This window comes from Tachypleus tridentatus, unplaced genomic scaffold (genome assembly GCF_004210375.1).
Source record: "Tachypleus tridentatus isolate NWPU-2018 unplaced genomic scaffold, ASM421037v1 Hic_cluster_2, whole genome shotgun sequence".
In the NCBI taxonomy this organism is placed as follows: Eukaryota; Metazoa; Arthropoda; class Merostomata; order Xiphosura; family Limulidae; genus Tachypleus; species Tachypleus tridentatus.
In genome coordinates, this window is record NW_027467782.1 from 63,170,933 (window position 1) to 63,193,326 (window position 22,394).

At 33.8% G+C, this 22,394-nt stretch overlaps 2 protein-coding genes across 3 annotated transcripts; both read right to left on the reverse strand.

The window, feature by feature from the left end:
* Window positions 1–524: 524 nt before the first annotated feature.
* Window positions 525–5,668, reverse strand: LOC143242359 (uncharacterized). The gene is made up of 5 exons (XM_076485716.1): window positions 5,125–5,668; window positions 4,780–4,941; window positions 3,243–3,360; window positions 2,401–2,833; window positions 525–764 (listed from the first exon to the last, which is right to left on the reverse strand). Exons 2-5 carry the CDS (start codon window positions 4,868–4,870, stop codon window positions 525–527), a joined length of 882 nt encoding a protein of 293 aa, XP_076341831.1. The 5' UTR covers window positions 4,871–4,941; window positions 5,125–5,668.
* A 7,081-nt stretch (window positions 5,669–12,749) lies between these two features.
* LOC143242742 (uncharacterized) lies at window positions 12,750–21,304 on the reverse strand. Of its 2 annotated transcripts, XR_013023193.1 has the most exons (3): window positions 21,238–21,304; window positions 17,501–18,153; window positions 12,765–12,896 (listed from the first exon to the last, which is right to left on the reverse strand). XR_013023193.1 is itself a non-coding variant. In XM_076486218.1 (2 exons), the coding sequence occupies exons 1-2, from the start codon at window positions 13,746–13,748 to the stop codon at window positions 12,750–12,752; spliced, it is 510 nt and encodes a 169-aa protein (XP_076342333.1). The 2 variants fall into 2 exon arrangements, 1 of the variants encoding a protein (XP_076342333.1); XM_076486218.1 differs by lacking the exons at window positions 17,501–18,153; window positions 21,238–21,304 and adding an exon at window positions 13,386–13,748 and having other exon boundaries at window positions 12,750–12,896.
* Window positions 21,305–22,394: the final 1,090 nt, after the last annotated feature.

The following is a 22,394-nucleotide window of genomic DNA, read 5'->3' on the forward strand; positions in this document are numbered from 1 at the left end:
TTTTTCTGATGGAAATTACTAATTACATTGGAAAGCTTAGCTTAATTTCTTTAAGGAAATTATCACATAGTTAAAAAGCCAGAAAATTATCACATTTATAGGACAGTGTTTTCTGTGTATTATTATTCTCCGTTCCCAGATGTATCATTTAATTACATCAAAGCATTATTGATTGTATCAATACCTTTAGTACATTAAAAAGTGAGCTTAAGTTTCATGACAGTTGACAGCAAAAAAGAGAAGACCCAGGCGAATATCATATTCTTTGTTTTTCATGAGTGTGTTTTATTTATTATTTATATCAGTGAGTAAAATATACAAAATAGTAACTTATGAGATAAGGTAAAGTAATTCTTTTTAATATGGTATGCTTGTATGCAACTCATGGGTTATTTAATTTTTGGATTTTGGTTCCAGTTTCGGATCTCTTGTGAAAACAATCTTGTGAGGGCTGTCAACGTGTTTAATTTGATTATTCTTTTTAGGTTTCTGTACAATAAGTTTATGTTCGCTTTTGCAACGTTTCAATTGACACGTAGGTGTTGATTTTGGAGTTCTACCAATAACAAATTTGTTTCGGTTTTCACTATTTCCAATAACAATAAAACGTTTCTCTGATGATGTTCTGGCTTACTGCCAAGTCTTACAGTAATAATTTCATCAACATTATGGAAAAGTCTAGTTGAGGGAGGCCTGATGTTGCTTGACACCTCCCTCTGGATCCAATCAACGTCTCTTATTTCTTTTGAAGCTGGTGTTTCTGCCTGAAGATGTAAATCATAATTAGTGAGGGAACACTCATCAATCGGAAAAAAAAAAACTGTTTTAATAACAATAATCAGGTAATAAACATTTTAAAAATATATAATTTATTCTTTATGTAACAATCATTTTACTATAATATGAATAAAACCAAATAAGTGTTTATATGAAAATTGTATGTTATGAAATTGGATCAAGATATCTGATAAACGTTTTCTCGAAACTCGAAATATATCTCAAGCATTGTCCCAAATAGTGAGGAAGGTAATATAGAGCAAACAAGAGCTTTAAATAATGTTTAACATTTATGTTTTGTAAGTTCACAAATACTAACTTGTTAAAACAAGATAAAACTACTGTTATAAATAAATGTTTGTTGTTCTCCTCATTTCATTGTTATATAAATTAAACATGAAAAGTTATGTAATCTGAACTACTAATGACTATTAAGAGAAAGAGTTTTCAAACTGTCTTATCATAGTTGTAACACTGAAGTAAATCACGCAGTTTATAGTACTTTAAAATATTCAATAATCTTAGTCCAAAAGAAGACAATTGGATATTTCACTAAATGTCTGTCAGACCAGTGAAATTTGGCTGACGATAAAAAACAAACTGTTGTAAAATGTATCAAGGTGTTATTAACAAGATATGGTGGAATCACTTGTTACAAAATGGTACAAATACACTGGTACTAAACTAAGAATGATAAAATCCACATTTTAAGTAAGTTACCGTGATCTAACGATTCGCAGCAATTATGTGATAACTGTTAAAAACAGAATCAGATGTTCGCAGCTTCAACAGAACGTCATTTCTGTGTATGTACGGTTAAAACTCATAAAGTTTGGTAATATTAACAACGAAAGGTAAATTTTAGTTATAGTAAGACACAAAATAACTCACTTTAATATCAGTAGTGGAAGTATGTGTGGTAATGAAAAATCATGAACCGACAATCAGACCTTTATGTTTTCCAGATGTCATAATAGCAATGGAAGTACCTCTTACATTATCATATATTGTAATGTTTGGTTCTGGCTTTAGCTAAATGGATGATAATTGTCTTGCCACATGTAATAATATTGAAGAAGAGGTAATTGACCAGTTTAACTAGGGTACAGACTTATCAAACCTCAATAGTATCGAACATGTATAGGTCTCTTTTGGAAGAAGAATTACATGTATTCAAATGACTCTGAACGCATGTTTTTCTGTAGTTGTGGATGTCTTAACAACACTCATTGTAAGCAAGCATATCATATTGATCACACAGTTTGACACAGTATACATTACATTAAAGTGAAATGTTTTAACTCTACCAAATATAAATCATAAACGTAATATGAATGAGAAATTAATTCAATTTTGAACCAGATACAGATATTCACATAAATTAAGTATCAGAATGGTTGTAATTATTTTATAACAGTAATTTTGCATTAACATTAATAATGTGCTATTAATTCCATTATATTTCAGTTGCTTCTTGCAATATATATATGTGTGTAGGTATAAATTAACTTGTACGAAGTGAAAGTTTAATATTAAGAGCGCATCCTATTTATTAATGGTTATATACTTGTGCTGTATAATACTGAGTACTATAAAGTAAAAGAATTTTAAACGTATACGAACCGTTGTCAGTGAATCAGATTTTAATGTCCCTTCAGGTTTCTCATCATTCACGATTGTCTCAACGCGTATCTTTAATTCAGTTTTATCAGGACTTGAAGCAGGCTTGCTCACGTTTTCTGCTCTTTCTGGTTTCTTTTCTACTGAGTGATTTTCATTTATTGTCTGCAATATGGTTGGTTCTGTTTGATTTTCCTTTAATACCACATTAGTTTCTCTTTTATTGAACTTATTTGTTGGGACCTTCTCACACTCAGGGATCATTGAAACAGCTTCCAAAATGTCTAATTCACTGGGGGTGATCTTTTTAGTTACAAGCTCCTGGTCTTCTAGCTTCGTGTAGGCAAAAACACCACAAGACCCGAGGATGCGGTTTTTTAGAGCTTTCCATTTGCCCCGGGCTTTTTCATTCACATTGCAGAAGCAACAAAGAACACTAAATAAAAAATAAATGAGAAATAAAAACGCGATTTTTTTCTTTCAGTTTTCTATATAAACAATACTATTAAAGATTAACTCTAAATAGTTGTCTTTTTTGTTGGTTTTATCGTTAGCAAACAGATCTACAAAAACACTTGATAAACCACCATGTAGAAATGTTAACTACAATTGAAAAGTTATTTTGACCTCATTTGTAAGGTTAATTAAACATATTCAGCTTTACAAGGTTCACATTTGTGTTTTCACAAATTAACTACCAAAGGGGCACTGAACACACTTGACATTTTCAAATATCCAACCCTACTATTCAATTAAAAGATAATTGGGTATTGAGGTCAGATGCTCTCTCACCCCTGTTCCACATACTTTAATTAGCAAGAACTGGAAGATAACTTGTAACTTACCACAGAGCAATAAGACAAATCGAAATTAGTGTCAGCTCTTCCATCCACCAAGGATATCTTACAACTGTTGGTTTGGAGGCCCAGGGGAAAGTAAGCTTGAGAACCACTTCAGTTGGATCTTAAGAGAGAGTTGTTTTACACATTGTATCGATTACATAAAACAGAAAGAAAACTTCAAATGTAACTTAATAACAAAGTGTATAATTCTTTAAACTAAAATAAACTTGATTTAACATATTAAAAATTACAATTAAATAAATATGATATTTCTTATATATTTTCATATTAAACATTGATAACAACCTTTACAAGTTGACAACTGTAAAAATAGATTTTTTCTTTACACTTTAAACGATAATTAGCAAAGAAAAATGACGCCTGTTATATTATTTGAGCTCCTTACTAGTAGACAAATAGTACAGTTATGTAATAACAACAACTATATAGTTATATAACGGGAAATCAGTCAGGTTTTCCAACATATTTACTTTGTGAGACGATATATCACGAAACCTTCTGACTTTCCATTCCAAACACACGTGATCAGACGATATAAGAAAAATCTCGACATTTTCTTTACGATAATGTACATATTATTCAACTCAGTATAACACAGTGAGTAAAATCAACTTCGATTTACTTAACTTGTAAGAATATATAACACAAATTAAACAAACCGTCTTTCCATTGACTAGTTAATAAAGCCAGTTTGTTTAATCGCTATTCATTTACTGAATTAAGTTTTATAATTAGCTTCTTCACTTATTATGGTACACAATTATATTTTGCTATCGAATCGTATCTACTGAATGGTAGTTTCTGCGTTTTTATAACACTATTAAAAACAGTAATTTTACAAATTTCTCTTTACTCTAAATTTCCCAGATAAAGAACGATACCATTTTGACCACAAACACTGAACGTCGTACGTCAATGCTCATGAAGTTTTTCGCTTACTTTGTAACAATTCTTTCTAATAGTTTTGTTCAGAACTTACGAGACGGTGCTAACGTTTTGATAATCCAATGTTATTATAATCTTATATTAAGACATTTGTTTTGTATTTGGACAACTTACTTTCTTTTATCACAAAAACGACATCATGTACACAAAATAAACATATTAAACATAGATATAAATTATGTTTTGGGACATACACTGTTTTAGTTAAATATCTTTACGTCTTTTAGTAATAATGTGACACACACAGATGTGCTATTGAGACACCGTTATATTTGTTTGTTTTTCAATTTCGCGGATAGCTGAACGAGGGCTTTCAGCGCTAGCCGTTCCTAATTTTGAAATGATATACTGGAGGTAAGACAGCTATTCAATACTATTTGTCGTAAATGTTTGAGCTCATCTTTAAAAAGAGTAGTATGATTTCTCAGTAAAACCAAATCTTTTTAATGCATTAAAAACCATGAAAGTTATGAAGAAGTATCGTATTATAACAATCTGCCTGAACAAAAATAAACATCTTTAAAATGTTAAGGAAACAATAAAAGAAAACTTTAAAACCCTTTTGTTTCATTACTTCTACAAAGATCTTTATTATCAGCTCCTTCTTCATCAGTAATTTTATCTCCAGGGCAAGGTATACAGGCGTCAGCAGCAAATGATGTCATGTAAGTCCCTCCTGGACACGGCAGGCAGTGAGTTTGGAATCCATTGTCATAGTGACCAGGAGGACATGGATCTGAAACCGTTAAAAGTACATAGTTAAACATTTATTTACCCAGTGTTAATTTTATCGTTCTAACAACGTCTTTAGTATCAAAAAACGTATTTGTTTAACCAAAATTCCATATTTTTAAAAGTCTTTCATCTATTTGTGTTTAATGTGAACAGGTTAAAGTAATTGAGTATCATATATACTTACAACACCTGTAAACATCTCTTTGGTATCCTCGAGTACAGTTGAGATTCTCGGCTGGAACATACACTGGGGAAAACAACAGAGAGTTAATATTTTTGTAAGCACCTTTTGTGTCACCGTTGGAATTTTAAGGTTTCTCACAATGAGCACGACGCACTAGTTATAATATTAATTATAACTCGCTCTGTAAAATAACAACATAAATGTTACTTTTCGTGAGAAAAATAAAACGTGTCGTGCTTCAAAACAGTTTCTTAACAGTAGACTTTTGTTTCTTTATGTACTTCCTGATGGAGTTCACTTATGAAACCAATCACACAAACTTGGAAATTTATGAAATTACACACGATCTTTTTTTTATTGATACATTAGATTTCCGTTGGTGTTTCCCTTGCAAAATTCTTATTTGTCACAGTTAAACGTGAAACCGTTGTCACTGTTTATGTTAATATCAGGTATGAAAATACAGGTTCTTTTGGGAATATCACGTTGGTAAAATGTATCAGTATATGATTGTGTCTTGCAAACAACAAAATATCAAATAATATCCGTGTAATGCAGAAAATGCGTGATATGCATTCCGGGAAAATTTTTCATATGAAGTTAAAATAAAAGCAAATACTTAATATTTTGTGGATTTATCAAGATAAATAATATTGCGATATAACACCTTTCACTGTAAATTTAAAGTATTGTTTATTCAAAATACGTTCTTAAAAACTTCGTAGATATGGTTTGTATCTTTACAGTTCATAAGATTTTGATTCAACATTCATAAGTTGAGTTCATTATATCAAAATAACTTTGGAGCCTCATTACTTCTCTCTACAGGTTTTCCATAATCCATCTAGTCTCTGATCACATAGAAATCTATAATTACTACATCAGTCACGTGACTGGTACATCTGTGTGTGCATATCTATCTAATTACTCAGCGGTTAGAAAACTGGGACATTTTTTTACGTACCGTCGCCTGGGACACTTCAGCGGTTTTTATCTCTGACATTTGTGTTCGTACGACTTGTTGCAGGTCTTTTTCCGAATTGTTCTGGCAAACCAAAATTATTTTTCGATGCTCTTAAGTACAATAAATATCTTTGTTTCCAATATTTTAAATTCTCATTTGAATATATTTTCATGATTTGGGCATATAAAAATTTACATTGAAAAGGTCTGTTACATACCTTTCCCAAAAGCAACCAATTTTCGGTTACATTACACCATTTACGAAATGTTAAGCTATGTCATGAAGTTGTTCTGATAAATTCTGTTCTGCCGTAACTTTATATCAGATTAAGTCACATTATATGCCAGGTTGCATATTCTAAACTGTTTTGGTATGGCTTACTAATCCCTATAAAGTATTATTGCTATGAACATCAGTGACAGCCTCTGACTAATACTGTATGTTTATTACAGGAGTACCGATAATATTACGAGTTCGTCTTCATCACTGCCCTGAAAAAGTTATTTCAGGGCATCTTCAGCATCAACTAATGGAATGTGATGCATCTTCCAAGAGTATATTATAGCTGTCAATATCAACATCTGCACCTTGGGTTGGGCAATGTCACCCATTACTGGAGTCCTGATTAGATGGAACAGTATATGTACGAACAAAGGGTCGTGAGGTTTATCTTTAGAATGTGTAGTATTGATGATAACATTTATAGTAATTATATGTCGATATGTTTACCAATACTTATTTATACCACACTTCAACATCGACACTTCCTCTCATGAAAAGTAAGAAAAACTGATTTCATGTTATCTCTAATGTAATAATTCATTGTGAGTAGTTTTAACATTGTTGTCATAATCTATTTCATGCATTTATATTTCTGAGGAACCCACTTGAAGCTAATAAATTTTGCAGACATTCTACAATGGGTAATTTAAAACTTTTATCACAGAACTCATATATAATTCGACGTTTTAGGTTATAAAGCGATCAGGAAGGAAATTTGAGATACGGTGATATAGAGAAACCTCAGTCAACAGCACGATACTCACCCAGTCAATAACCCCAAATGCAATAAACAAAATACTTAAATTCTTGTGAAAAATAAAGCAAATACAATACTAATGTCATTTATAAAATACTTTATGGCAACTTCCACGTATTTTACGTCAGAGAAACAAGCCCGAAACTCAAGACAACATTCATGTAACACAAAAAAAATAGAATGTCACGTTTTAAATTTAACACTGCAACTCAAATAAATGTTCTTCAGGTAACATTTAAATACTAAACAGAGAATCCAACTTCACCAGACAATAAACCAAATAATTCCTTGTAATACAAGAGCAAACACACATTAAACCAATATAAAAACACACTTTGATATCTGTATTAATAAAACTTAATAAATCTTGTTCGATGTATTATAGTTTGAAGATGATACTTTTAATTTACAATATTTTATAATTTACAAAATATTCTGAAAATACTAAGAGTAATGCAGATAGTATTAATGGGAAATTACACGAAGGTTGTTAAAAACTATCATTGGAAGATAAGACAGTTCAATTTTCATTACAATTAAATGATATACAAGATAACGTGTCGTTTATGAACGAAATTGATAAAAACACAGTTTACTTAACGAAGATTTGAGTATTTTAAAATTCCTATCTGGTGCAGTAACAACAGTTTGATCAGCAGAGACAACTACATAAAGAAATTATTTATTTTGTAGGTGAACAAACGAATAATATGAATTATTTGACTCAACCAACTGAAAACTATGATTAGAAAAGTATCCAGATTATTGGTAAGTATCACTAATATATCAATACATATCAGAGAAAAACAAAATAAAATATATAAAACAAGAGCTGAGATGTTAGTTTTCAATGACAAAATTCAGAATAATTAACGGTAGTTGGCTTTTACAGTGGAAAACAGTAGATCGGAGTTAGCTAAGTTAATACAAGCACTGTATGTGACCGCAAATAGAAAGTTAAGTTCTTGCTTTCTACTCTGAGTAAGCTACCAAATCTATTAAACAAAAGCAAAAGATTACTTCACACTTACAGTTTGTGGTCCCTACACAGTTATCAGATTTTCATTTATTACACGCGGACTGACATTACTACAGCTACAATTAGAGGTACCTTGAAAATGTTTAAACAAATTGAAAAGAAATGCAGCTGTATATTGTAGCTGTATTAATATCAGTCCACGTGTAATTCATGAAAATCTGACAACTATATGTAGGGACCTTCAACTGTAAGTGTGGTGTAATCTTTCGCTTTTGTCCAATATATTTGATAGCTTACTTGGAGTAGAAAGCAAGAACTTAACTTTCTAATTAACTGTAGAGAATGAAAAGCTTTTCGAATGATCAAGCACACATAGTTATTCTTATAGCCAAACCACATCGGGCTATTTACTGTGTCCACCGAGGGCAATCGAACTCCTAATCTTAGCGTTGTAAATCCATTGACTTACCGCTGTCCCATCGGAAGACTATTTCATTAAAACAATAACTCCACGAACATAGTTATTTAAAGTTAAGTGTTAACTAATTTTATCTGTTTGCAGTCCAAAACTGGTTGCTTATCAGTTCGATTATAAGACTATAATCGTAACGTTTTTAATGAATGATTAAATGGTACAATAGATTATATTACACGTTTTAATCTGCGAGTTTTGTTTCCATATTTCTCTGTAAATTTGCACTCCACTTAAACTAAACACATACTTATACGACTTGGATTTAAATCTATTCATAAAGAATGTGAAAAAACAACGTATTTGCAAGTCATTTGAAAATACTGAATCACAAGAATAAGAGGATCAATTTAAAAGAAAACACCAGTTTTAACAAATGAAGTTTTAATCAAAATTCCTTTTAACCAAAGAAATTATTCAGTCGCATTTATTCCAGTTTAAACATTAAATCATCGGGAGTGTAATATCATTGCTTCGCCAACTTAAACATTTTCTACCCATCCTGTACATATTTTACAACGAATAAAAAAAATATATTTTTGATCGCTATAAATGAGACCTACTAACGGGTTCTAGCATTAAAGAAATCTCCTAAAACGAGATTTTCGCACACCACAGACTTAAAATCGGTAATGAGCAAATTGATAAAAATGAGGCAGAAATATTTGCGAGCAAATGTGACGTTAAACAAAATTATTAGGCTTCACTAACCTCTGCACTCCCCATCAAAACCTTATACTATTAAAGAAACATCCATTTATGGTGAGAACGAAAATATGTAATTTGTATATATAAAAATAAATGTAGAGCTGAGTTGTTTATGTTTGTGTGTTTTCTTTCAGCTAAGCCACGTCAGGCTATCTATCTGAGCTCACCGATGGGATTCGAACCTCTTATTGTAGCGTTGTAAATCCGTAGACTTACCTCTGTACTAGTAAGGGGCAGAGCTAAGCTCGCAAAAAAAGAATCGAACGGCAGTGGTATAAACAGTTTGAAACTACTGTATAGAAACTTTAAATTGATTTTAAGTGTTGTGTATCAGTAAGAGTTTCAAATTTTTAACCAAATCTTTGAATACCTAAGGTTGATTTGTCAGAGAGTATCTTGTTTACTTTTAGCCTCGTTAACTAGCAAGCTCTGTAAGAGAAAAATCAGGAATTCCATAGCTCTAACCAATGAATACAAATGCTTTGCAAACGATAATTAATGACAGAATTAACTTTCTTTTTTCTTTGTATGAGCACCCGGCTTGGTTGTTTACAAAAACGTAAAACATAACATGAAATTTTTATTGTGAAATAATTAAGTTAAAAGTGATACTATTGTCAACATAATCTTTCGTATACATGGGAAATATAAATAATTTTGTAGTCAATACACATGTAAAACGGGCAAATTTACATAATGTCTGAATAAAACAATATATGATTGTTTGTGAATTTCGCACAAAGCTACTCAAGGGCTGTTTGTGCTAGCCGTCCCTAATTTAGCAGTGTAAGACTAGAGGGAAGGCAGCTGGTCATCACCACCCACCGCCAACTCTTGGGCTATTCTTTTATCAACGAAAAGTGGGATTGGCCGTCACATTATAATGCCCCCACGGCTGAAAGTGTGAGCATGTTTGGCGCGACAGGGATGCGAACCCGCCACCCTCAGATTACGAGTCGCACGCCTTAACACACTTGGCCATGCCGAGCCCTAACAGCGTATGAATCAAGATTTACATGTATTTATACTAAAGTTATACACAAATATTTAGAAGTAAGTACTTTTCGAGATTTGCGACTGAAATATAAATCCCTTTCACGTATCAGCCCTCAAATATATTCTCCCATCATGTTTTCGTTATACACGCTCCCAAGTCACAAAAGTAAAGTTTGAAGAGAATAGGCCTTTTCCATTTACTTTTGGCATAAGCAATTAGAAAATAACATTTTGTGCCCAGAAACAAGAAAAGGTAAAAATTTTCTTACACAGTGTAATCTTACGTATATACAGACAATTATTATTTTTAATCAATACACATGGTGAGTGAAATATCAAACGAAAAGGTTATGGCTGAAATAAATTTAAAATCAAGATGGACGATTTCGATTTAGGTGTTATTTCTGTTAAATTAGTGTCGTTTAATAAATGAAAATACGGTCTTTAAAAAAAACCTTTAATTTACCTCTAACATCATGTTTGTAATCACCTTCACGATTTTTGCATGTGTAAATTCCCGCGTCTTCAAATTGGATGTCGGTTAGCACTAATTTGCCACCGTATTTTATTTGCGTTTTCTCACTATTAATAACTTGTTCATTGAGATTTGAGAACCAAATTACTGATTCTTCTCTCGCTCTTTTATAAGCTCGGTTTGAACAAATTAATGTGAGAGTAGAACCACGTTCAGTTTCGTAGACGAATCTAAAACCTGAAACAAGCAGGAAATTAGCGAAAATATAAAATAATTGAGTGTAATTAGCCATTGAATTCTCTCTGCACTGTACGCTTTGTAAATCACTTTCTGTATTGTTTCTAAGTGAAATATCAGTGTTACTATGCGCACAAAGTATTCTTGTTTGAATGACGTCATGAACTGAAGTAACATTGTTCGGTGGAAAAACGTTTTACTAACAATAATGATTGCAAAGTTTATTGCTTTCTGTCGTGTGAAAGACCTTAAACTGAGAAATTATAATCATGTTTATGTTTTGCATAATTTAGATTTAATAAACAATAACAACACTTGCCTGAGATTTCAACTTGAAATTTAGGTAAAAGCAAATAAAATGTATACGAAGTTTTGCTTTGCAATTTCTTCTGACAATACAAGTCTTAGTCGGTATTTATGATATCAACCATAATAAGACTGCTAACAGATGTCTCATGATACATGTAAATTATAATTGAGTAGTTATAAATGTATAAACACTGTAACAATATTTAAATTGAAAAATCAGTTAAAGAATATTCACATATATAACTTGTGTGACAAATACTGCATTCCACGGTGTTATATAGGGATTAATGACTACAATTAGCTGTATCAAATATTTTGTTCTTCAAAACTAATATGATTTCAATAGTTTGTTTTTCGAATGTCGCACAAAGCTATTCGAAGGCTATCGAGGTTTGCGTGTGACGTCACTCTTGACCTAGTTACTGCTGACCGTGTTTATATTCCAACACAAGCGTGATTCATTGTCAAAAGTGTGTGATGGTACACTCGTGTTGTGCATTTAACTGTTCAAATCGACGTGGACAGGCGGAAAATGTGTCATTCTACAGATTTCCTATAGATCCCGACCGAAGAAGACGATGGATTGCAGCTGTCAATAGGAAAAACTGGACACCCACAGAGCACACCAGACTTTGTAGTAAACATTTTGTGTCAGGTATCTATAATTCATCTATAGCCAGGCTGAATAAATTGAAACTTACACGCATGATATATGTACAGCAGAGCACACTGCAGCACCAGTCAAAGAAATGTTTTTGCACACTTTTCTTTTACTTTTAAATTACTGAATAGTAAATTTACTGAAGGAACAATATTATTCATGATGAATAGGTTATATAGCCATTTGTACATTAAGACAAAATGTTAATATCTCTTAAAGGACCAATTTAAGTGATTCATCAGAAAACTACAACTGGCACAAAATTAAATAGTGTGCAAATAATTAATTTGTTCGCTGTACATTCAGTTGTTAAACAATGTTCAGCATATTCAGTTATATATATATATATATATTAGTTAAAAGTGTACAGTGTATGTGTTATATATATAAATATTATCTGATCATGCTTGTAGGTCTATATCTTAACAAAATTATTGTACTCTGTTTCAGGGACGACGAGTGATGATCCCCTATCACCTGACTATGTACCTTCCATATTTCATTTTACACGTTCTCCCTGAAGAGAAGGAAAGCTGCTGAATTGTGTAAATATGAAAACAGGAAAGAAGTGACCAAAAGGAGAAAAGAACAACAAAAGAGACATGAAGCTACTGCTGGGCTGCTTGAACTTGCTTTCATAGAATCTGCTGGCACTGCTGCCACTGATAGCAGCTGTACTGATTCTGCTGATGAACTTGAAGCTACATGTGATAATTTTGACTTGTGTACATCACAATATACAACTGAGACATGTATGCAGACGGAAATATCATTCATAGACTTAGTTAGACTTGAATCTGAATGGCAACGTGGGAGCAGACTTCACCTAGTCCAGCCTTGCAGGTGCAGTGGGAAGATATTATCTCTCCATTCCTGCAACTAGCAACCCATAGCTTTAGTGGTGGTTCATTTAGCCGCTGAGAGTGGCACACCTGTAAAATAACAAAGAAAATATTAAGTTGTGTATATATAAGCTTTTAAAGACAACTGGGTATCAGGTTGGGATACATGTGTCACTCAAATAATAAAATAATATAAAAAAATAACAGAACAGCTAAATATTAAATTATTTTTACAGAAACCTAACATGGCTATTGACCAGCTTTAACGGTCTATGTCTACTTGTACTATTTATTATCTATATATTGATTCCTTACCAAAAATTAATCATAAATCAAAAATTAAGTTTTGAAACAGCCTAGACAATAAGGTATCTTAATATCATTATACAAACATGTATAGAAGTGCTCCTAGGCTAGAGCTTTGACAACAGTCAGTACACATGTAGTACAATAATATTGAACCATTTATTAAAATGGGGGCTCTACTTTACTTAAGTATCTAGTCTTCGTCTAAAATGTAGTTAAATCTATCATACAGAGTACATGATACATGTATGTAATACAACATGATGTACAAACTTTTGCTGTAATGATGACTTTATCCGACGTTGCCCTGGTTATCTGCACATTCTGTACAAATCCTACCACAAAGTACTTGTACGCATCAAGGCTTTTGTAACCTTTTAGACTTTCATTTGTATAGGTGGAAGTCCTGTTTATCAAATATATATAAATGTCACCATATGTAATATATGGCAGATCTACTCCGGAAACAGTCTGACTCTGAACAACGTTGTCTTGGCTGGATATTACTGGCGTAAATACACGTGGCGGGAGCATATACGGGTCTCCTACACCCAGTTCCTTCACGTTTTCCTCATACCTGGCCTTATCAGCACCTGTCAGGTGTGCTACAAGTGATGAAAAGCCAGCAGCAGCCATTTACATGTGAATAGTACTGAATACAGCAGTTGTTAACTCGTTCAGTCATGCGGGATACTTGCCACCCAATATGGCGATATGTTTACAAACCTCGTTGTGGTCACGTGACACTAATAGGTTCACGCAAAACCTCTATTTGTGCTAGTCGTCCCTAATTTAGCAGTGTAAGACTAGAGGGAAGGCAGCTAGTCATCACCACCCACCGCCAACTCTTGGGCTACTCTTTTACCAACGAATAGTGCGATTGACCATCACATTATAACGCCCCCACGGCTGGGAGGCGAGTATGTTTATTGCGACCGGGATTCGAACCCGCGACCCTCGGATTACGAGTCGAACACCTTATCACACTTGGCCATACCAGGCCAAGATTTCAATAGATCTTCCGTCCTGAAAACAGTAATATGTTCATTACGCTGTTCATGGTTGCCAGGTAAAATACTGTCACAGTTTTGTTGTGCTGTTGCAATAAAGATAATTCCCTGAATCAAATAAGCCTAAGATTTATTATGTGTGTGTTTTTCTTATAGCAAAGCCACATCGGGCTATCTGCTCAGCCCACCGAGGGGAATCGAACCCCATACCGCTGTACTAGCGGGAGGCAAGATTTATAATAAATATTATAGAAATTGCAAATGCTACTTTCCCCTCAGGCCCAGCATGGCCAGGTGGTTAAGGCACTCGATTCATAATCCGAAAGTCGCGAGTTCAAATCCCCGTTATAATGTGACGGTCAATCCCACTATTCGTTGGTGAAAGAGTAACCCAAGAGTTGGCGATAGGTGGTGATGAATAGCTGCCTTCACTTTAGTTTTACATTGCTAAATTAGGGACGGCTCGTCTTGTTTTACGCGAGATTAAAAAACAAACCTATCTATTAATTTGACGTTAAGATACATTTGCTTCTAGATTTTAAGTTGTTCATTTCTCAGTTAAACAACTGAAAACTGAGAAGAATAGCATGCAAAACTAACGTATAAATCAATCACACGATGGTACATGAATGAAATCCTTTGTTAAATGTAATTTTGTTACTGTGACACTTCGGTTTTGAAACGTAGATTTATGTTTTATAAATCTTCAGTTTCATAAATATCTTGTTACGTATTTCTCTTCGTCTTTGAAGTGTGTTCTTGGATATTAAAGGAGGTCCGCAGTGAAGCTTAACAGTATGGGGTTCACTGTAATGGGGCTTTATTTATATACGAATAAGCCTTTGGGCCCTTTTTTATTATGGCTGACATTTTAATACATATATTTCTGAAAAGATGTCTACGAATTTGTGTCATTCGCTTATTCTAGATCTTTCTACAAGCCTATACAATGCGCATGCACATTATATACTGCACAGTATAAATCTGAGCATCAGTTGCTGTCAGCGGCAGTTCAGTTTTTTCATGTTAAGGACGGGTGTATACCTTTTACAGAGATCATTTTATTATGCGTGAGAAAAAATGTGTGATGATACTGAGCCAAAGAAACCTAACTCGCACGAGACGAAGGAATAAATGAATCATCTGTAAGACTGTTAAATAAAAGAACCAGTAAAAACAGTATTGAATGGCTACCAACTGTTTTGCCTCGAAAACAATCGTCAAGAAAAGGAGCTCTCTAATGGTGAATATGGAATGTCTGCTATCAATATGGATAGATGATTGTAATCAGAAGCGAATTCCTTTAAGTCAAATGGAAATTCAAACGAAAGCTTCGAGTTTTTTAAACGCCTTTAAAGATTGGTTTGTTTTGGAATTTCGCACAAAGCTACTCGAGGGCTATCTGTGCTAGCCGTCCCTAATTTATCAGTGTAAGACTAGAGGGAAAACAACTAGTCATCACCACCCACCGCCAACTCTTGGGCTACTCTTTTACCAACGAATAGTGGGATTGGCCGTCACATTATAACGACCCCACGGCTGGGAGGGCGAGCATGTTTGGCGCGACCGGGATGCGAACCCGCGACCCTCAGATTACGAGTCGCACGCCTTAACACGCTTGGCCATGCCGGGCCGCCTTTAAAGAAACCGTTGGTGAATGGGGAACTAAAGAAATATTTTTGGCAAGCCGTGATTGGTTCTTTCGTTTTAAAAAACACTCTGGTTTTCATAATGTTCGTATTGCAGGCGAAAGTTCAAATTAATAAAAAGTTCGTTACGAAGATAACCAAATATTAATGTTGATAAAAGGGGTTTATTTTGGGAAAAAAAGTGCCTTCAAGAACTTTTCTATCAGAAAATGAAAAAAACTCGGCCACGTTAGAAGGGGTAAAAGATCGTTTGACACTTGTTTTGCGGAAATGGATCTGGCGATTTTAAATTAAAACCTGTGCTTGTGTATCGTGCGGAAACACCCCGAACACTTATCAGTTGTGCAAAGAAGACTCTTCCAGTTGTTTGGCGATCAAATAAAAAAAGCATGGGTCCCAAAACCTTTGTTTGAAGACTGGTTAAAAAAGCTATTTTTGTCCTGCAGTTGAACATTACTGCAAAAGAAAACAACTTGGACTTTAAAGTCATCCAACAGGACTTTGTGACTTTAATGGAAATGTCAAAATTCATCTTTTCCACCCAATACAACATCTCTACTGCAATTAATGAATCACGGTGTCATTGTAACGTTTGAAGCTTATTATTTGAAGCGAACTTTCTCTCAAGCAATAAAGACTACAATTACAGAAGCTGCACTATCTTCGACTAAATTCTGGAAAAATTACATCATCAGAAGTGCTATCGAGAATATCAACGAAGCGAGAGTAACATGAGAGCAATATGGAAGCACGTTCTGCCTGATTGTACAAGCTTTAAAAATTTTCCACTGGCTGGTTGAGGCTGAAAAATATGTATAGAGCAAATACATTGTAGAGAAAAGTTAATTGCCACTTGACAGCAGTAGAAAGAACTTCGGTCTACCAGATTTAATGAATGGGCTGCACAAGGCACATATATGGCAAACTTATTTTCTTCTAAAATCTTTTGCTGCATATCCTTACAACGCCCAGACATGTTAGCAGCATTGTGATAAGACTGACCCCTATATTTTGTAAAATTAAGTTTGCAAAGTTCACGTAAGTACTGCAATACCTGGTTTGCCATTTCATCAGTCATTTGACTTTTTGGTTCCAAAAAGGTTAAAAAGCATTCAATAGGCTGCTCATTTTTTAAGTATCGAGTTCAACTCTTATCTGATCTATATGTGATAGATCTGGCGTCGAGTCAACTGACAAGCTAAAATAACAAGAAGAATTTACTTCATCAACAACAAATGTGTAGACCTTCTGAACCATTGGTTCAATGAGTTCTTCATTGGCGGTTTTGGACAAGTATGAAGGATTTCCTTTTCCAAAATTTCCATATTTATAAATATGCCCTGCTAAACTGGATCAAACTGACTTATGAGCTAATGTAGCCCTAAAAAATTCCCATTCTGCAGTGAACCAAATTTCATCTGTTCTGTGAAAAGCCAGGCTACGTTCAGCTAACGTACAAATAACAACTATTGCATGCTCCAAGACATGTTCCCAGTAATCGCACTCTTCTTTTAATTTCTTTTTCCAACTCTTGTTGCAAGCCTAAACCTTGTCTGTAAGTTAAGTATGTTAACATAGAGTTTCGGTGAGTAGTGCTTCTTTAATGATGATCAATTACAATAGTATTTCGCCAGTCACTGAACCCTTCTCTTTCAACAAAACACGAGGCAAATTTAGGGACAAAGAGTCGACAGTGAATACAACAACCATTCTCTCTTGTATTACTCACCATTGGCTTTTACCCCAAAGAAAAGTTTTTGCAAACAGTATTTCATTAGTTTGCTACTATTGAAAGTCCAGCAAGATTTAACAAATGACCCATTGTGGTGTTAACAGTCAGTGGGTCCACAAGCAATCGAATAAGCCACATCAGCAGCAGAGAAATCGAGCCACAACCCTGGATCTTTTGCTTTAGTTTCTTCATCTTTTTTAGACTGAAGCATTTTACCATAGTTCAGCAATTTTCATTTTCAGAAATTATTTCAACTTCAAACTGTCTTGTGGAGAAACTTGCATCAACATTAACACTAGATTTATCTGGAGAATTTACAAGCAAAGTAAGATCAGTTGTGAAAGTTGTTGCAGTTGAGCAAGCCTGTGACACCTCAACGTCATCATAATGTTCTGACCTTCAAGTGGACAAAGTGGTACTTGTAGATGTGGAGCTTGGTTCAACTTTAATCATGTCAGAGTCAGATACAGTACAAGTGACTTCTCATGGCAGAGATGGGTTTTGATTTGGAAGATCTTGTTGTGTAAGTTCAGTGAACAAATTAGTCTGCTATCTAGACTTGGCCACTAAATCCAAAGCCTTTTGTTGGTTCTTTTCTGCCAGTTTTTTCTTTTGTGCACCACTTAAATGAACTTGTTTCATCTTGCAGTCTGAAATATACAGAGAAAAAAACACAAAATAATACGGATCATATATAGTTATAATGATAAGAAAAACACTGACATTTATGAAAAAAAACATTCGTAAGACAGTCAAACATACTAAACTCTAGGTCTACATTTAGACAAAGACTGTCAGAAAGTTATCCTCGGGTCCAGATCCATCAGCACATAAACATGAATTCATAAATACTTTTATTGACTTACTGTATTCTGATAACCATTGAAAACCATTCATGACTGGCCTCAATCCATTTTAGAAAAATTAATTTTCAGTCATTGCAAAAGTTTCATTAAGGTTGTTGTTATGGTAGCTGATTGCAAGAAGCAATGACAATGGTAATATGTAAATCCATTGTGAGCCAAAAGTATTCCAAAACAATTTGTGATCCACAACACATTCTGTAGTAGCCTATATACACAGTAATCATTCTGTAATAATACACATATATAACATATAATCAGTTGTAAACTGTATTGCACATTGAATTATTAAATACTGGGTTAGGCCTGGGCTAGAGTACCTTAATCCTAATATCTGAAGAATGAGTTGTAACCTCAACTTTTCTTTTGACCTCAGATTTGACCTGGGACTTTAGATGAGCCAACAAACCATACATCAACGAAATAGGCATATGTCTGAAACTTTACTTACATGCCTGGATGCGAAGGCAAATTCAAAACGACAGCCTTACACTGGGAATAGTCCACTTCATTATTCCAGGCTACAGTAGCGTTTCCAGTGTACTTACACTAAACTTGTTACAGTATTTAGGCTTAACGTTATTGTCACTCAGTTCTCAGATGACATTAACGTCAGGCCTAATGCTAATACAGGGTGGCCCGTAAGTCCCTACCCATCCATATGTTATTATGTTATATTCAGTTACGCATGTATTATATATTCGTTTCTTTTTTTCACAGAAATATGGCCGATGTAACCCATTTATACTTGAAAATATCTCACAGAACATGGCGTCGCATATTATGCAGCGAGATACACTGGATACATAAGATATATGGATGGGTAGGGACTTATGGGCCACCCTGTACATTGCAACTGAGGCCACTAACGTTAAGCCTAGTACTTAGTACTAACCTTGCTCACATGAAGTTATTTAGTTTATGCACTTTTTCAATCCTAAATTGATTTTCTTGATTTTTCAGTTTACATTATCTTCGTATGACCACGGCGCCACAGTACTGTACTACTACTAGTCGTATGGTATAAACATAGCAATGTTAAGAACCTTGTTATCGAACATGTCGAAGTCTTACGTAATTTGACCTAAAAGGTCGAATTATCGCCTTCAGACTGCTCCGATCATTCAATTGTTTTCCCAGCTTTTCAGAAATGTAATACAACACATAGTGAACTGAATTTATAGTCACAAAATAGTTGAATTACACCTGAAAGTTTCTCTTCGTTGTATTTGTGTTTCTGTCTCGGATTGTTCGTTCGTCTCATAAAAAAATATCACCAGAAGGCACCCTTGTACGTATCTCCTTAGTAAATCTCAGCTTCAGATCTGCTTATATTATTACATAATTAGAAGGGTATGCATACATGCCCAAATGCTCTTATAGGTTACATGTAATATATGAACGGTGGCATTGCTACAGTAGCATTCCTTTCTAAAATTTTTCTTGGTATGATAAATTGCAAACAATGTACTCACAAACAAAGGTTTTTTAACAGCAAGCTATTTGAAGCCAAAAAACGTAACGGCTCAGAAAACTTCAGTGAAAAACACACTTATAAAAATATTACAAAACACACAAATAAACCAATACTAACGCAAATAAAACTAAAACAAACAAGACAATAACCCAAATATAAGGCACGAAAACAAAGCCGAAAAAAACATTAAACTAGCCACGTCTCTGTACACATGTTACCATTTCGTTTGACTTATATTTCTGTGGTATTATTCTCTTTTGTTTCTGTAGATGTGACTGAATAAAGCAGTAAATGATAAAACAAAACAGTTCCACTGCCGAAAATTTCTTATATATAGCCACAGCAGAAGGAATGATTGAGAAAAATATTTCATCTGCAAGGTTAGACATCATAACATATGATCATCTTTTACCTGAAGTTGTATCAACATTTTGAACCACTCTTTACAGTAATCTTTCGCAAATCAATTACTTCTTACTTCAGATATATAGTTTAGTAGATTCTCGAAACTTTAGTCACTAACCGAGCCAAAGAAAACTTTTTTAACAATGCAGAGTAAAGTCAAGCACGGTAGGTAAGAGCAATTACAAAAAAAAAAAAAAATCAACCAAAGTTAAGTGTGGAAGTGAAAGAGGTAAGGGCATTATAACTAAGGGGAAATCTCTGTGGTTCTCCCTTCCATTGGTGCCCTAATCACGTGCGTATTTTGCTTAATGGTTAATCCAGGGCTGCTTTAGTTGATTGTTAAGCCTTTATAGTATGTGATTTTACGTATGAATGGTGATAATAGTAATATTCAGAGGAAGTTAAACTTGCAAGTTTGTTGCGGGGATTCAGTTCATTTTTTGCAGAAAATTTCCTTTATACTTTGTTTTAAACTTTTAATTTGAAGTTCTTCTGTGATATATTTGATTCTTTGGTCTGGTTGTTGTTTTGTATTAAGCACAAAGCTACACAATGGGCTATCTGTGCTCTGCCCATCACGGGTATCGACACCCAGTTTTTAGTGTTGCAATTCCGCACACATACTGCTGAGCCACTGGGGAGATTTTTGGTCTGGAGGTATACTTTAATTTTTAGGAAGGTTGGTGTCAATTATTTTAATCTGCAAGTTTTGTAAACGTTAAATTTCGCTTCGTATTTTTGAATTTCATCATATTTTTTTGTAATGAAATACATTTCTTATTTTCTATTTCGCCATAACAGAAACAGATTCTTTCGATAAGGCTTACGTTGGTTAGTGGTAACTTTAGGCTTAGCTGGCCTTTTGTTTTTTAAAATACGTCAAACTGAAGTTAAACTGTAATTTTGATTTTAAAAGATTTAATATAAATATATGCTCAGTTCTCTCTTTGGCGAAATAAATTATTTTCGTTATTTTTTACAATACTCACAATAATATATCAATTATTAGGCCTATATTAATCGTAAGGCCTTCCACGACGATTAACTTCCCTTTTTTACTTTTCTTTGGCCTACTTCCGTTTCGTAACATCTCGTCTGCTAATTTTTGTCTGTTTTTCTACTTCTACTATTCCAATCACACTATTTATTTATCTTTAGCGCAGATAGTCTAGTTGCTTTGTGCTATGAAACATCAAACCAAACTATTTATCTTTATTACACCTAATCGTCTGTCTTCTGTACTCTACACGCGACACTCGATAATCTCTGCATCAATGAGTTACAAACAATGCGTACGACCCCTATCGAGTTTCGTAATTAAATTTGTCATAATGTTTACTTTAAATTAATTGATTGTGACTCTCATGTTACAAATAAAGCTAAACAATTATTAAGTATTTATTCTTAAAATATATTGTACAATTTATTTGATAAACATATAATCTTATGTAATTATATACATATATGACTTATCCTACGTTACGTGCCCCGGCATTACCAGGTGGTAAGGGCACTCGACTCGTAATCTGAGAGTCACGGGTGCGAATCCAAATTTAACTAAACATGTTCGCCCTTTCATTCTTAGGGCGTTATTATGGTCAATCCCATTATTCGTTTGAAAGAGTACCCCAGGAGTTGCTTTTCCTCTTGTCTTACTCTGCTAAATCAGGGACAGCTGGCGTAGATCGTTTTCGTATGGCTTTGTGCAATATTCAAAATAAAGAAACAGACCTACTTAACGTAATTACAACTTCATAAATAGAGTATCATATTATCCAGTGTTTGTTATGTTATTAGAGGCAATATTACCTACTTTCATTCACATCATTCTTGGGTTTGTATGCAACTACTTGAGCATCTGCATGATATAAGGTTCTACTCATATATCATTGGGAAAGTATTTGACATATTATTTGTTACTGGGGTCCTTATCTTCACTTCTAGTGTTTTTAACTGAGATGTCCCTTATCATTATTACTTCATCAACTAACACAACACTAACATGCTCTGACTCTGAGGTTTCTCTTTATTTACCCGTTCCTCCTCAATTTTTGTTTTCGTTTTGAATTTCGCACAAAGCTATTCGAGGGCTATCTGTGCTAGCCGTCCCTAATTTAGCAGTGTAAGACTAGAGGGAAGGCAGCTA